General features: G+C 41.9%; 1 protein-coding gene across 4 annotated transcripts in view; it reads left to right on the forward strand.

Annotated features, from left to right (window-relative positions):
• The window catches only part of BACE2 (beta-secretase 2), a 196,984-nt gene that overhangs the window by 104,003 nt on the left and 79,627 nt on the right, over positions 1–13,354 (forward strand). Inside the window, exon 9 of one of the 4 annotated variants that reach the window (XM_003895466.4) lies at positions 3,312–10,495. The exons of the other annotated variants lie outside the window; for them this stretch is intronic. Coding sequence (XP_003895515.1) covers positions 3,312–3,565 — 254 coding nt within the window. The 3' untranslated portion in view covers positions 3,566–10,495. Of the gene's footprint in view, positions 1–3,311; positions 10,496–13,354 lie in introns of those variants that run through there. 4 annotated transcript variants of the gene reach the window in all.

Here is a 13,354-nt window from a genome sequence, read left to right on the forward strand (position 1 = left end):
GATTTGTATGTCTTATTTATGAAGGGAACAGTTTATCATGAAACTACTATATTTATCTCTAGTAATTTTTTTATCTGTATCTATTCTGTCTAATAATATAGCCACTCTGGATTTCTTTTGATAAGCATTAATATGATAGTTTTTTTCCATCTGTTTAGTTTTAACATTTTGGATCTTTAAATTAAAAGCGAGTTTCCTGTAAGGAGAATATACTTGAATCTTGCTTTTTATCTAATTTAGCAGTCCCTGTTTTTTAGTTGTGGTGTTTAGGCCAGAGATCAACAAACAACTGTCTATAGGCTGAATCCAGCATGTAGCTTGTTTCTGTATGACTTGTGAGGTAAGAATAGTTTTTAAATTTTTAAAGGGTTGAAAAAAATCAAAAAGAAGCTAACCTAAAAAGCTTAACATATTTACTGTCTGGCCCTTTATGGAAAAAGTTTGCCAAATGCTGATTTAGACTATTTATATTTAATGTATGATTGATATGTCTGTGTTTAACCAGTAACACATGAAAGAAAACTATTTTTCTTTTTGTCTCATTTGTTCCATTTTTTCCCTTTTTTCCTTTTTTGCAGCCTTCTTTTGGATTATTTTCTATTTCTTTATATCTCCTTGGCTAGTTTATTGGCTATAACTCTATATTGTGAAATTTTAGTGGTTGCTTTAGGATATGTAGTGTAAATTTTTTAACTGACCACAGTCTACCACTTCATATAGTCTAAGAGCCTTACAACAATAGACTTCCATTTCTGGCCTTCGGTCCTTTGTGCTATTGTCATACATTTTACCTATGCCTATATGATAAGCCACCCAGCACATTGTTATAATTTTTGCTTTAATTAGTTAATTATCTTTTTAAATATTTGAAATTAAAAGTAAAGATTTTGTAACTACTATATGGTTCCCATTTCTGATGTTCATCATTCTTTTGTGTAGATTCAAGTTTCCTTCTGATGTCCTTTTTCTTCTGCTTGAAGAACTTTCTTCAGTGAAAATCTGTGATGAGTTCTCTCAGCTTGTATATGACTGAAAACATTTTTATTTCTTCTTCATTTTTCAGATAGTTTTGCTGGGTATGGAGTTCTAGGTTGACAGGGCTTTTCCTACCCCTAGTATTTTAAAGATGTTACTCTATTGTCTTCCAGTTTGCATTGCTTCCAACATGAAATCATCTATAATCCTTATTTTTATTCATTTGTACATAATATTTCTTTTTGCTCTCTCCTTGCTTTTAAGAAATTTTCTCTTTATCACTGGTTTTCAGCAGTTCACTATTATAATCTATGTCACGTTTCTTGTGTTTGGGGTCCTTTGGGCTTCTTGGATCTGTGGGTTTATAGTTTCATCAAATTTCAAAAATTTTTGGTTTGTTTTTTCAAATTTTTTTGCCTCACAATCCCTTCTTCCTTTTGAGTACTCTGATTATATGAGTTAGCAGCTTGATGTTGTCCACAGTTTACTGATGTGCTCTCTCTTTTTTTTAAGTTTTTTTTCCTCTGTGCTACATTTTGGATGGTTTCTATTGTTATGGTTTTTTTTTTTAATTCATTAGTCTGTTTTTCTGCAGTGTATAATCTGCTCTTACAACCATCCAGTATATTTTTCATCTCACATATTACAATTTTTATCTCTAAAAACTTGATTTAGATCTTTAATATCTTCTTTGTCTCTATTTAACATGTTTAACATTTTCTCTGGCATCCTGAGTAGAATACAGTTATAACAAATATCTTGATATCCTGCCTGTTCATTCTATCATCTATGCCATTTCTTACTAAGTTCCAATTGATTGATTTTGCTCCCTATTATGAACTGTGTTTTCCTGCTTCTTTGCATAATTAGTGCTATAGAATAAATGTTTATGTCCTGCCAAAATTCTTATGTTGAAACCTAATCTCCAAGGTGATGATATTTGGCGTTGGGGCCTTTGGAAGGTGATTAGGCCATGAAGGCAGAGCTTTGCTTTGTAAATGGAATTACTGCCCCTTATTAAAGACAGTCCAAGAGAGCTCCCTTGTCTCTTCCACCATGGAAAGACACAGCAAGAAGATCATTATCTACAAACCAGGAAATGGGAGTGTAGATTGACTGCAGGGTGCATCCCTCTGTTCTCAGGTGTTGGCAGGCTCTTGTTCATTGCTTTTCTTTTTCAGTGCACTTAGAAAAGCCATATTATGACAGAATCCACATTAGCAAGAAAATGCCGTCACTTTGCAAAGTAATCAAGCCTGTTTTTTCTCTGATTTTAAAACCATTCTTTTCAGGTCATTATCCCATTGTTATTTTGACTTTTTCTTTCCTCAATCAAAAAGGGTATTATTTGGCAGCTCTGAAGATCTTGAGGCTTTAGTTATAGAAAAATTAAATGCTTAGCAGTGTTATTTTCTGGTGCCAAAATATTCATTTCTGTGATTAAATGTAGGTAAAATGGGTAAAGAAGCGTATTTCTTTTCCATATTGCAAGTAAAGCTTAAGATCCCTTATTCCTGAAACGGGCAGAGAAGCCTAGTGTAGGGAAAGGAAGTCTACTGATAATCCACAAACCGACTTTAAGAAATCATCTCAACTTTCTTCTTGGTTTGAAGTTATTCAAGAGTCTCTAGCAGAAGTCACTGGGCGAATTTTAACTGTTTCTCTTTGTCACCACTGATGTCATGAATTAGGTGTTGCGTTCTCTTGCTGCTCCTGGCTGGCGATGAGACCCAGGATAAGAGTGGGGCAGGGAGGGTTTCTCGAGCCAGCCTGACCCGGGGAAGTCTCACAGCCCACTAAGGCTATGAGTCAGGCTGATATGAAGTCCCTATCTGTTGTAGAATCCATGGTAGAGAGTGAACTCAGGTTGACTCCACCAGGGAAAATTCCCCATGACACAGGCAGGTCCAACTGAGCTGTCTGCGGTGGACTCTCCTACTCTTTCTCCTCTCTTTTCATCTCCACTGAGAAAGCACAACCCAAGCTGCTGCCACGACCAGGCGCTGACCTGCACTCTCACCTGCATAGCACGGCAGCCTCACCGGCCTTCCATGAAGCACAGGGTGCTCCCATATGTGCCCTGCTGCAGTTCACCTCTACACCTAGGCTCAGTACCCACACACCTGGAAACATGCCGTCGTTCCAGTGTGCAAGGACTGGACCCCCGAAGGCGCGCTGAGCCGTGACCCCTCAGTACTTCCTGAGCTGTCTAAGCCTCTGGGACCTCAGTGCAACTTTGACTGTGGTTTAATCAAACAGGGGGTTCTGTCTGTGTCCAGTGTGAGAGGTGGACTGCTCGTTTCACAGCTGTGGATTTTCCCTTTCTGTCTCCCCAGAAATTGCAGGTGCTGCAGTGTCTGAAATTTCCGGGCCTTTCTCAACAGAGGACATAGCCAGTAACTGTGTCCCCGCTCAGTCTTTGAGCGAACCCATTTTGTGGATCGTGTCCTATGCGCTCATGAGCGTCTGTGGAGCCATCCTCCTTGTCTTAATTGTCCTGCTGCTGCTGCCATTCCGGTGTCAGCATCGCCCCCGTGACCCTGAGGTCGTCAATGATGAGTCCTCTCTGGTCAGACATCGCTGGAAATGAAGAGCCAGGCCTGACCTCAAGCAACCATGAACTCAGCGATTAAGAAAATCACATTTCAAGGGCAGCAGTCTGGATCGACAGCGGCACTTCCTCCCGTGCCCGCCCGTCTTCAATCTCTGTTCTGCTCCCAGATGCCTTTCAGATTCACTGTCTTTTGATTCTTGATTTTCAAGCTTTCAGATCTTCCCTACATCCAAGAAAAATAATTAAAAAAAAAACAAACAAACTTCATTCTAAACCAAAACAGAGTGGATTGGGCTGCAGGCTCTATGGGGTTGGTTATACCAAACTGTCTACATGTGCCACCAACACAAAACCAAGCCTTGGCTAGTTGTCTTCTCTCTTCAATCTCTGGAAAAATAAGTGCATATAGTTGATAACCCCTCTTAGCTTACAGGAAGCTTTTTGTATTAATCACCTTTGAGGGTATTTTGCGCCAGACCTCAACCTGGGTCAAAGTGGTACAAGAAGGTTTGCAGTATGATGGCAGGAGAAGCAGCCTGGGGCCTGGGGATATAACCATGCTGTACCCTTCAGATCTGGAAACAGAGCCACAGGCCCCTCTTCTGGGTTTGTGCTCTGAATGGGAGCCAGAATTCACTAGGAGGTCATCAACCAATGGTCCTCACCAGCCTCTTCTGAAGATGGAAGGCCTTTTGCCCGCCGAGGTAGAGGGGAAGGAAATCTCCTCTTTTGTACCCAATACCTGTGTTGTATTGTTGGTGCGAAAGTGAAAACACTACCTCTTTTGAGACTTTGCCCAGGGTCCTGTGCCTGGGTGGGGATGCAGGCAGCCTTGACCACGGCTGTTTCCCTCACCCAAAAGAATTATCATCCCAACAGCCAAGACCCGACAGGTGCTGAACTGTGCATCGATCAGGAAGAGTTCTGTCACCAAGCTGGCCACTATCACATATGCTTACTCTTGCTTAAAATTAATAAATCATGTTTTGATGAGAAAAAACTATTCTATTTCACTAGCTTAGTTGTCTCTTTTTCCAAATCTTCTCTGGAAGTAGGTTGGCTATTACCCTGTTGGGAAACAGGGAAATGGCCTGATGCCCATATTTCTGACCAGCTGTCGGGGAAGGAAGATGCAAGATGTGCAGAAGACACGAGGGAACGTCTACTTATCCCCGTGCTTCGAAGCCGTGTGTTTCCCTTTGCAGAACTGGGTAGGCTCAAGCATACCCATCCAATCAGCTTAAATCATTTAGCAGTTGACCTCTGTGCTTCTTCCTTTGGGGGTGTTGAATCTTTGGTAACAGGTGTGCAGTGGTACCTTATTTGGGGGCAGTCCCTACTTTCCGTCACTTATTGAGGCCTTTGCCAAAGAAAAGTGGAAGCTGTTTCCTCGACCTAGCCTTATATGACCTGATGTCATTAGGAGAAGAGTTAAAAGACAGTATCCCCTCTCTCCTGATTGTGTGCCAAGTTCAGTGTTCCCTTTGCATTTCTTTTGGGGTGGGTTGGCTGTATTGCAGAATTCCACCAAAAGTGCTAAGTATCCCCTCCTGCAGAAGTGTCGGTTGTATTCACAGTAGGCTACGTGTGGATGTTTCAGCCATCTGCTCTGCTCCCTGGGTCCCCGGGTCACCACCATACTGAGAAATATATGACTCTGCCAAAGAGACGTGGAGACCACGTCGGCTTGTCATGGTGTCCTGGAAGACTCTCCAGCAGCCAGAAGAACCTTCTGTGCTGTTCTCACTAGAGAAGATTTGAGTTGCAGCTTGGAAGGAATATGACGGCATGGAATGGGAGGAGGGGGCTCTTGTACCAGGGCCCGTTGTCACGTCTGCTCTCAGCTTGTTGAGAACTCATAATCTCAGAATGCATTTCACAGGGAGCGATGTCTGGAAGTCCAATCCTCATCCCATTGGCTTTTTCTATGGTTGCTGTTTTGTGGGCCACTTTGCACAGGAGTGAAGCCAACACCCCGAGATTGTGCCTTCCCTTTGCTGTGAAAAATTCAAACCCTTGAAATAAAAGGAGGGAATCGCAGGTATGCCCTGATTAGTTTTCCTGCTTATTTCTTCATACAGACATCTTCCGTTTCGTTGTACTGTGTTAGGTTTCAGAGGCGGGGAGCTTCCTACTGCAGCAGATGAACAGGCATAGTTCTCAGAATACAGGAAAGCAACAAGTCAGGTTTCCAGGTGGAGGAGGTGAATGAAGTTTGCCATCATGCTGTGCATTTCAGGTCAAATTTCTTTATCTTTTCATATCGCATGTCATTGGATGTGACATTTTGATGAAAATACTGAAATTACAAAAGTATAACTTTAGCAACAAGAATGAGATAGACAATTGAATGTGGGACATTTTTCTGGCATGCCTTGCTGCTGAGAATTGGACTTCCAGTCAAAACCCTGTTAGTGACACCCACCTCCTCCGGTTATGCAAATTGATGCTTAGCTTGGCAAGCCTTCAAGGAGGTTTGCTTGGAACAGGAAAGGAATTAGCAACCCTTTGAGGGTGTCATTTTTACCTTGTAATACACTGTGGAAAATTCTGGAAGACAGTCCTTGCCTGAAAAGGTGCAACTTAGCATTAGGTTGTTTTCAGAAACCTTGTCAAGTCTGATGGGAAATGGATACTTCTATATAGACAATATTATTTTAAGATGCTGCTTTATTTTCTTGATAACTTCTTTGGAAGTCTGAAATGAAATCCTGCCTTCAGTAACTGAAACCATTTATTAAAAATAGCAAGAAACGAGATGGGAACCAATTCTATTTTTATTCTTGGGAATTTAAAAGAGCCACAAGTGATTGGTGTCAGCTCTCCCAGCATATACTGTACACTACTTTGTATTTCTCCTGAACCAAAACCAAGTACCTAGCACTCAGGAAACAGATGCCCTGTGTGTGACCGTGGGGAATGTTTTTCTACAACAGGTTCCACTTCTGAACACTTGGAAGGACCTTACCCGATTCATGGTGAAATACAGGTTTAGGTTGGAGATAAATTTGGGGTCAGTTACTGTTCAAAATTGTGAAAGTACTCCCCAGGAAGACAGGATTAATGACTCCACAGTGCTTTGGATAATAGATTTTGAAAAGCAATTGTGAATTGGGGATTCCATCATTTTATTTAAGATGTGAAGAGGGATTTAATTATTTAATATGCCGGGTGCAAACTTGTTAAATTCCTCTTTCCCTGTCCCTGCTTGGTGGAGCTGCCACGTGTGGTTCAGTTCTAAGTTCTGGCCTAATGCCACTCGATATCATTGGGAATAAATCGCTGTCCAACAGTCTGTTCCACAAACAACAGTAATTGAGTTTTACAGACTTTATTCTGATTAGTGGAAATCAAATAATTGAATGGAATCCCCACGTGTTTTCTCTTGCACAAACTTATTAGACTTGATTAGAAAACTGTTTGGAGGAAAAACTTGCCACTAAGTTTTTGTTGTTGTTGTTGTTTTGAAAAACAACCCAACACCATAAAGTGTAAAATTAGGGGTTTTTGCCAAGAAAGCTGTTAGATTTTCTGAAAGCCAAGAAAGCTCCACGCCATAGAAGTTATTGTGTATATCTCTAGGGAGTTTTAAGAATTTCACATTTGAACTTTACATCAGTTTACCAATTAAACAGCAAGCTGGAAAAATACATTTTGAGAGGGGTAGAAAGAATAAGAATATAATTAAAAGTATGCTAACAAAATAAGCAGAACATACTTTTTTAGAAAATGCAGTTTAGGCCGAGCACAGTAGCTCACGCCTGTAATCCCAGCACTTTGGGAGGCCGAGGCAGGTGGATCACCTGAGGTCAGGAGTTTGAGACCAGCCTGGACAACATGGTGAAACCCTATGTCTACTAAAAATACAAAAAATTAGCCAACTGTGGTGGTGCATGTCTATAATCCCAGCTACTCAGGAGGCTGAAGCAGGAGAATTGCTTGAACCAGGGGGGCGGAGGTTGTAGCGAGCTGAGATTGTGCTACTGCACTTCAGCCTGGGCAACAGAGCGCGACTCCGTCTCAAAAAAAAGAAAGAAAATGCAGTTTCATTCCAGCCATCCTCAGATTTCCCTTCCCGTTAAAGTGGCTGAATTCACTGGAGATGTGATTTATTTTGCAGATCCACCAATTCCAAACCTCAGGAATATTCAAGTGGGAGTCATGTGTCAGTGACAGCTTTGACAGAGGGAGAGACTGGCCAGGTGACCTGGGTGTTGCCCACATGGAGCAAGGACTGGTTCATTCAACAGTTGGAGAGTACAGGATGGCTAGGACCTGGGAAGTTCCAGAATCTGAAAAGAGGGCAGGGCAAGAAGGAGCCAGAAGAGAGGTCCCACCCCTCAGTGGGCAGTGGGGCACAGAGGTCTGCACCAGCAAGAACCTCCCAGGATGCCGTGGGCGCCTCATTTCACCCCACGTTTTTGGCACAGTCTGCTTTTTAGGTATTTTCTAAAGGAACTTCTCAGGATTGATTATTTGTCAGAGGAACAATTAGGCCAAGAGAAACTTGCTTGGCAGCCATACGTAAAACACATCTATCCTAATAAAACTAGAGATGCCTCAAGGCCCAAGCAGGACACAGGCAGGTTCAAGGCCATACACCAGGAAGTTCATAGGGGAGGGTCAAGCGACTGAGGCCAAAGGGGGCTGGTAAAGTGCTCTTTGAGGTCTGAGCATCTGGAAGGCTCCTAGCAGCAGTTACCCTGATTGTGTCATTGAGAGGCACAGCAACTGGGCCCTCACCGTTTCCGCCAGCTCTGCTGAGCCAGCTCAGCCCGTGCATTCCAAACATCCGACAGCTTCTTTCTCCAGAATGTCTTCTGTCAGAGACTTCCAGAAAAGGAGCTCCCTCCTGTCTCACTGCTGTTAGCATGGGAGCCCTGCTCCCTGGGCTCCACGTCCCTAGAAGGTCCAAGTTGTCCCGCAGCACACCCAGCCCCATTCAGGGTCAGTGCAGGAGGGACCAGGGAATCTGCATTTCAGTAAGCTCCCCAGGTGAGGCTGGAGAGCAGAAACCATGGCTCTCAGTTGTGAGCAGACTCCCTGGGCTGTTGGTGTCACCCTAGGGGTGGGTGAAGGCTATTAGCCACATCTGTGGAATGTGGAAATGAGAACAAAGCCCCGCTGCTTAGTGCTGCCAGCAAAACCTCAAGTTGCATCAGTGGCTGAAATCTATCATAGATGTTGAGGATATGTAACTCCCACCAATAAATACAGTATTTTCTTCCCTGCCCCTGAGCTTCCTCTGGGTTCCTTATCATCAGCTATTACACACAGACTTCCAGTGCTTCTAAACTAAATTGTACTGTGTAACTTTTATATCACACTTGTGTGCTTAAAAAGCACACAGTAGGTAGTGGCTGGGCCAAGAGACATCACAAAGCTTCCTAATAAATTCGAATCCAGCCACAGCAAGAGCAACGTGCGGGTACCTGGTCCCTGATGCTTGGGTGCACTGTTGAGCCTCGGGTACTTCTTGGACACTATTGTGAGAGCAGCCATCCTGGTGTCTCTGCCAGCATCTCGGGAAAGGATGTGATGGTAAAATATCTGTCTCTCCTCTGGGAATCAGGGCAGCCCCAAGAAGTGGGCAGTTCCCTTTACAGATGGATAATTATTTGTGTAAGACCAACCAGATAAAGTCCAGACTGTATAGAACACACGTGTGCCTCACACATAGCCATCTGAGTAAAGTATTTTGCCAATATAGATTTATAATTATAAATGATTTGTAATATAGATTTCAGTGAGCTGGGCACAGCTGTCACTTTAGTGGTATCAATAAAAGACTGGAAAACTTGAGCGTCCTTGGCAACCTAGCCTTTGACATTGATGTTTTTACATAGGATTTTCTTCATTTGGGTTGGAATAAAAATGCATTTTTATTCACAAGGCATGGACAGATAAGAACATCATAAGGAGGGAAGTGTCTCCAAAAGTCAGGACTTATGTTTTTCTGTTGAGTGCTATATGTGGAGGTCATTGCAAATTCCCTGATAGAAGTATGGTTTCGCTTGCTACATTGTACCTATTGAAGTAAAATTTTACACAAGCCTCGCATTTCTAAGGTTAGTGTTCCTGAATGAAATGTTAAGAAAACGTTAAAAGGTTATATCTTTTTAAGATGGAGGAAAAAAAGTGAAAAAAGCTAATTAATCTATAATGAAAATTGCACAAAATAACAAAATAACATTTCTTAAGAAATTTAGTACAATTTTGTGTTCTTTGTTGCTAGTAGTATAAAACGAGATTTTTTTCCCGCATTTTTCTAATTGTAGATGTAATCTCTCACATTTATATCAGTGAGGATTGAAATTCTGTCTAGCAGTTACTAGCACATATTAGAGGGCAGCGAATGAATGAGTTTTGTCATGTGCTAATAAAAGCTGAATTTTTATAATCTAAAATGACGTATTTTCTACTATTGCTATTAATTTGCATTGTTAAAAATTCTTAAAGTTTAACATGTTATGTTCAGTCACTGAAAGCGACCACTCATGTTTTCTTAAAGTTGATGACTTTTCTGTTAGTATTTTGCTTCTGGCAGAAGAGCTGCAAACTGTGTATCCTCAAACAGATGCAAAAAGTAGTGCTTTGCAAAATGTTTGTTTTGTGTTTATCTCAGATTAACATCCTTTAATACATGTTTCTTAAGTGTAACTTGTATTTCTGAAAATGCTTAAAATTATTTTATATTTCCCTTTGGGAATTTTGCTCTATTTCCAGCACACTGATGCGATTTAAAGATGTAAGAAGACCAAGAGTTGGAGTAAAGGGATATTCATTCCATGTTAAAAGTGGCTTCATAGCTACTGACAAATGTCTGAACTATTGTCGTGCCCTTCAAAACTGGAGTTTTCTAAAATAATCTTATTTTTGTACTTGTATATCCCAATTTAAGATATATGCCATTGAAAGGGAAATAAAACATTTTTGTTTATTTGAATAAATAATACTCCCAACCTATTGCTTTTGGAATTTTTTGTAAATACTTCTCTTGGATCACACTTCTGAAATCACCATAGGTGTCATGTCTGGTGGTCCATTACCTCCACTTTTTCATTGTGGGTTCCTGGGAAATGTCAAGGATAAGATGGAATGGAAGGGAGTGTTCAGGCTCAATCATTAAGATGCAAAACATGCTGAAGGTGCGGAAGGTAAAGTGCTTTAGAATCTGGAAACCCTACAGGTGGAGAGAAAATACCTGTAGAGAAGAAACCCAGTAAGCACATTTCAGCGGTCTTAAGGATGGGACAGATGGTTCAGCTCGGTCCTGAGGACTGAGGGTGACCAGGTTGGCAATGCCTGTGTGGTCACTCCCATGATCACCCTGCAGGGAGATGGCATTCTCCCATTTCACAGACGAGAAACCATCTCCAAGTCATCTGCCCAGGAAAACAGCTAAAAAGTGGAGAGGGACCCGACTCTGTTCCCCTCCAACAGCCCAGCTCTTTCTCTGCACTACACTCTTTTGTCCCTCTGCCATCCTGAACCACACTCTCAGAGCCTAATACATCACTTGTGCCAGAAGAATCCAGTTTAGAGGTCAGTCTCTAGAGAGGGGTGTGCAGCAATCTGGGCACAGCAGAAGTACTTAGTGAATGAAATGAAGATCATCCGTGAGCCATGATCTAGCTGCTACGCCAATCCTTTAAATATACACTCCTTTCAATGACTAGACACTTTTCGTCTGACAATATCCAAATGAGGAGGAAAAAAACGAATCTCCAACCATTAGGAGGTAAAGTGATAGTTACTGGAGAAACAGAATAGGGTATCTGCTTTCTAGTAAGAAGATGATTTATCCTATTTCGCCATCCCTAAGCTGGAGGGGACATAACGGATGGGATTTTCACGAGTCTGTCACTAGGTGGTGCTGTTGTAAAGCGTTGTGGTATGTGTAACGTTTGTGCCTCTTTCCCCCATTCCGTGTAGCTTTCACAAAGCAGCTTTTTCTCAAGTATGGGTATGTAAGCACACTACATTCCAGAGCTTTTTCATTCTGTTCTTTATAGAATCGGAAAACTAGGCCAGCTAGAGGTGTAGTCAATCTTAGAGGCAACCCCCAAATACACGTTTCCAGCCCTGACCTCTCCCGGGGTTTTTAGACTTGCATCTCCAAGTTCCTCTGTTCAGATTTTTTATCTCTACTGTATCCGTTTGATAAATTATATTTTCTTATGAAATTATTCATCTAAGTTTCCAAATTAAACGTTAAGCAGAAGAGTGTTATGACTTTTTAAATTTCTCCTGTTTTTTTTTTTATGGTTTCCCCTGATTTCCTATATTGTATATTTTTATGCACACACACACATACACACACACAAAGACACACATACTCAAATCCTTAGCTCATGACTTATGTATTTTATTAAGAATGTTTTCCTAAAGGTTTAATTAGTTGTACTATTTACTGCTCTTATTGTTTTTGTTTTTATTACTTTTGCCGTGTTTAGTTTTGATTGATAATTCACTTATTTTCATTCTGTTACATTGGCATAAGTATGGCAATAAATATTCCTCTACGCACTGATGTAATTGTTTTTCAAATATTCTGACATGTCTTTGTTTTCTAAAAATTTTACATTGCTTCTGTTTGTTTTCCCTTTCATCAAAGAGGAGTTTAAGAGACATTTCTGAAATTTTCTAGTGGCAGGTGCTTTTTCTTTTCTGGTAATTTCTACTCGGGTTGCTCTGTGATTATACGTGTGGTCTATAACAGCAGTCCCCAACATTTTTGGCACTGGGGTCTGGTTTAGTGGAAAGCAGTTTTTCCACGGGTGGGGAATACGGGATAGTTTTGAGAAGAAACTGTTCCACCTCCGATCATCAGGCATTAGTTAGATCCTCATAAGGAGCCTGTAATCTAGATCCCTCGCCTGCGCGGTTCACAACAGGGGTTGCACTCCTATGAGACTCTAATGCTGCCTCTGCAGGTCTGGCAGGAGGCGGAGCTCAAGCGGTAATGCTCTGTCGCTCACCTCCTGCTGTTAGGAACCAGGCTGCTCACCTCCTTCTGTGCACCCTGGTTCCTAGTAGGCCACAGACTGGTACCAGTCCATGGCCCGGAGTTGGGGAACTCTGGTCTGTAACATGTCCAGGATGTGGAACTTGAGATTTTCTTTACGGCTCAGCACAGACCCATTTGTATGTTCTGTGGCTGCTTGAAAAGAAGGTGCATTCTTTCCTTCCTGGTAGAGAATTTGAACTATGTCCATTGATGCTATTCTATTATGCTGCATAGCTTTGCCGTATCTTTACTCTTTAATGTGATCTGTCCTGGACTGAGAGAACTGATGCCTACTGCCAATGTGTTTTTATGTGTTTCTGTTGCACTCAGCTAATCTTTGTGTTATAAACATTGCTGCTGTATTGCTTTGTCCATATGTATTATATGTTATAGACTTAGGAATCTCTCCTTTAAGGCAAAGGGCTTCTCTTTGAAACATTTAATGTCTTTGGTGTGAATTCCTCTTTGACTGGAATGAAGTCCCCTGACCTCGCTCTGTGGTTGTTTGCAGTGGCATCCTAGGAAGTACCCATCCCTTTATTTCTTTTCCTATTCATTCTCTCTCTCACCATGGAATGATGGACCGGCTATTCACAGGAGGCTCCACAGGGGCAGAGGGTGTAGGTGGCCTTCCAGGTTCCACCCAACCTTCCAGGCGTCACAATTCCAATAGTCCCCGTGTCTCTACGGCCAGGGAGACAGTCTGTCTTCCGGGAACCCGGAGCATGTGCGTGTACGGTTGTAGAGCCTAACTCTTCTGACTCAGTGTCCACCAACTCCGCTGCCCTGCAGCCCCGCTTGCCTGCTTTTCCATT

This window comes from Papio anubis, chromosome 4 (genome assembly GCF_008728515.1).
Source record: "Papio anubis isolate 15944 chromosome 4, Panubis1.0, whole genome shotgun sequence".
Taxonomy (NCBI): domain Eukaryota; kingdom Metazoa; phylum Chordata; class Mammalia; order Primates; family Cercopithecidae; genus Papio; species Papio anubis.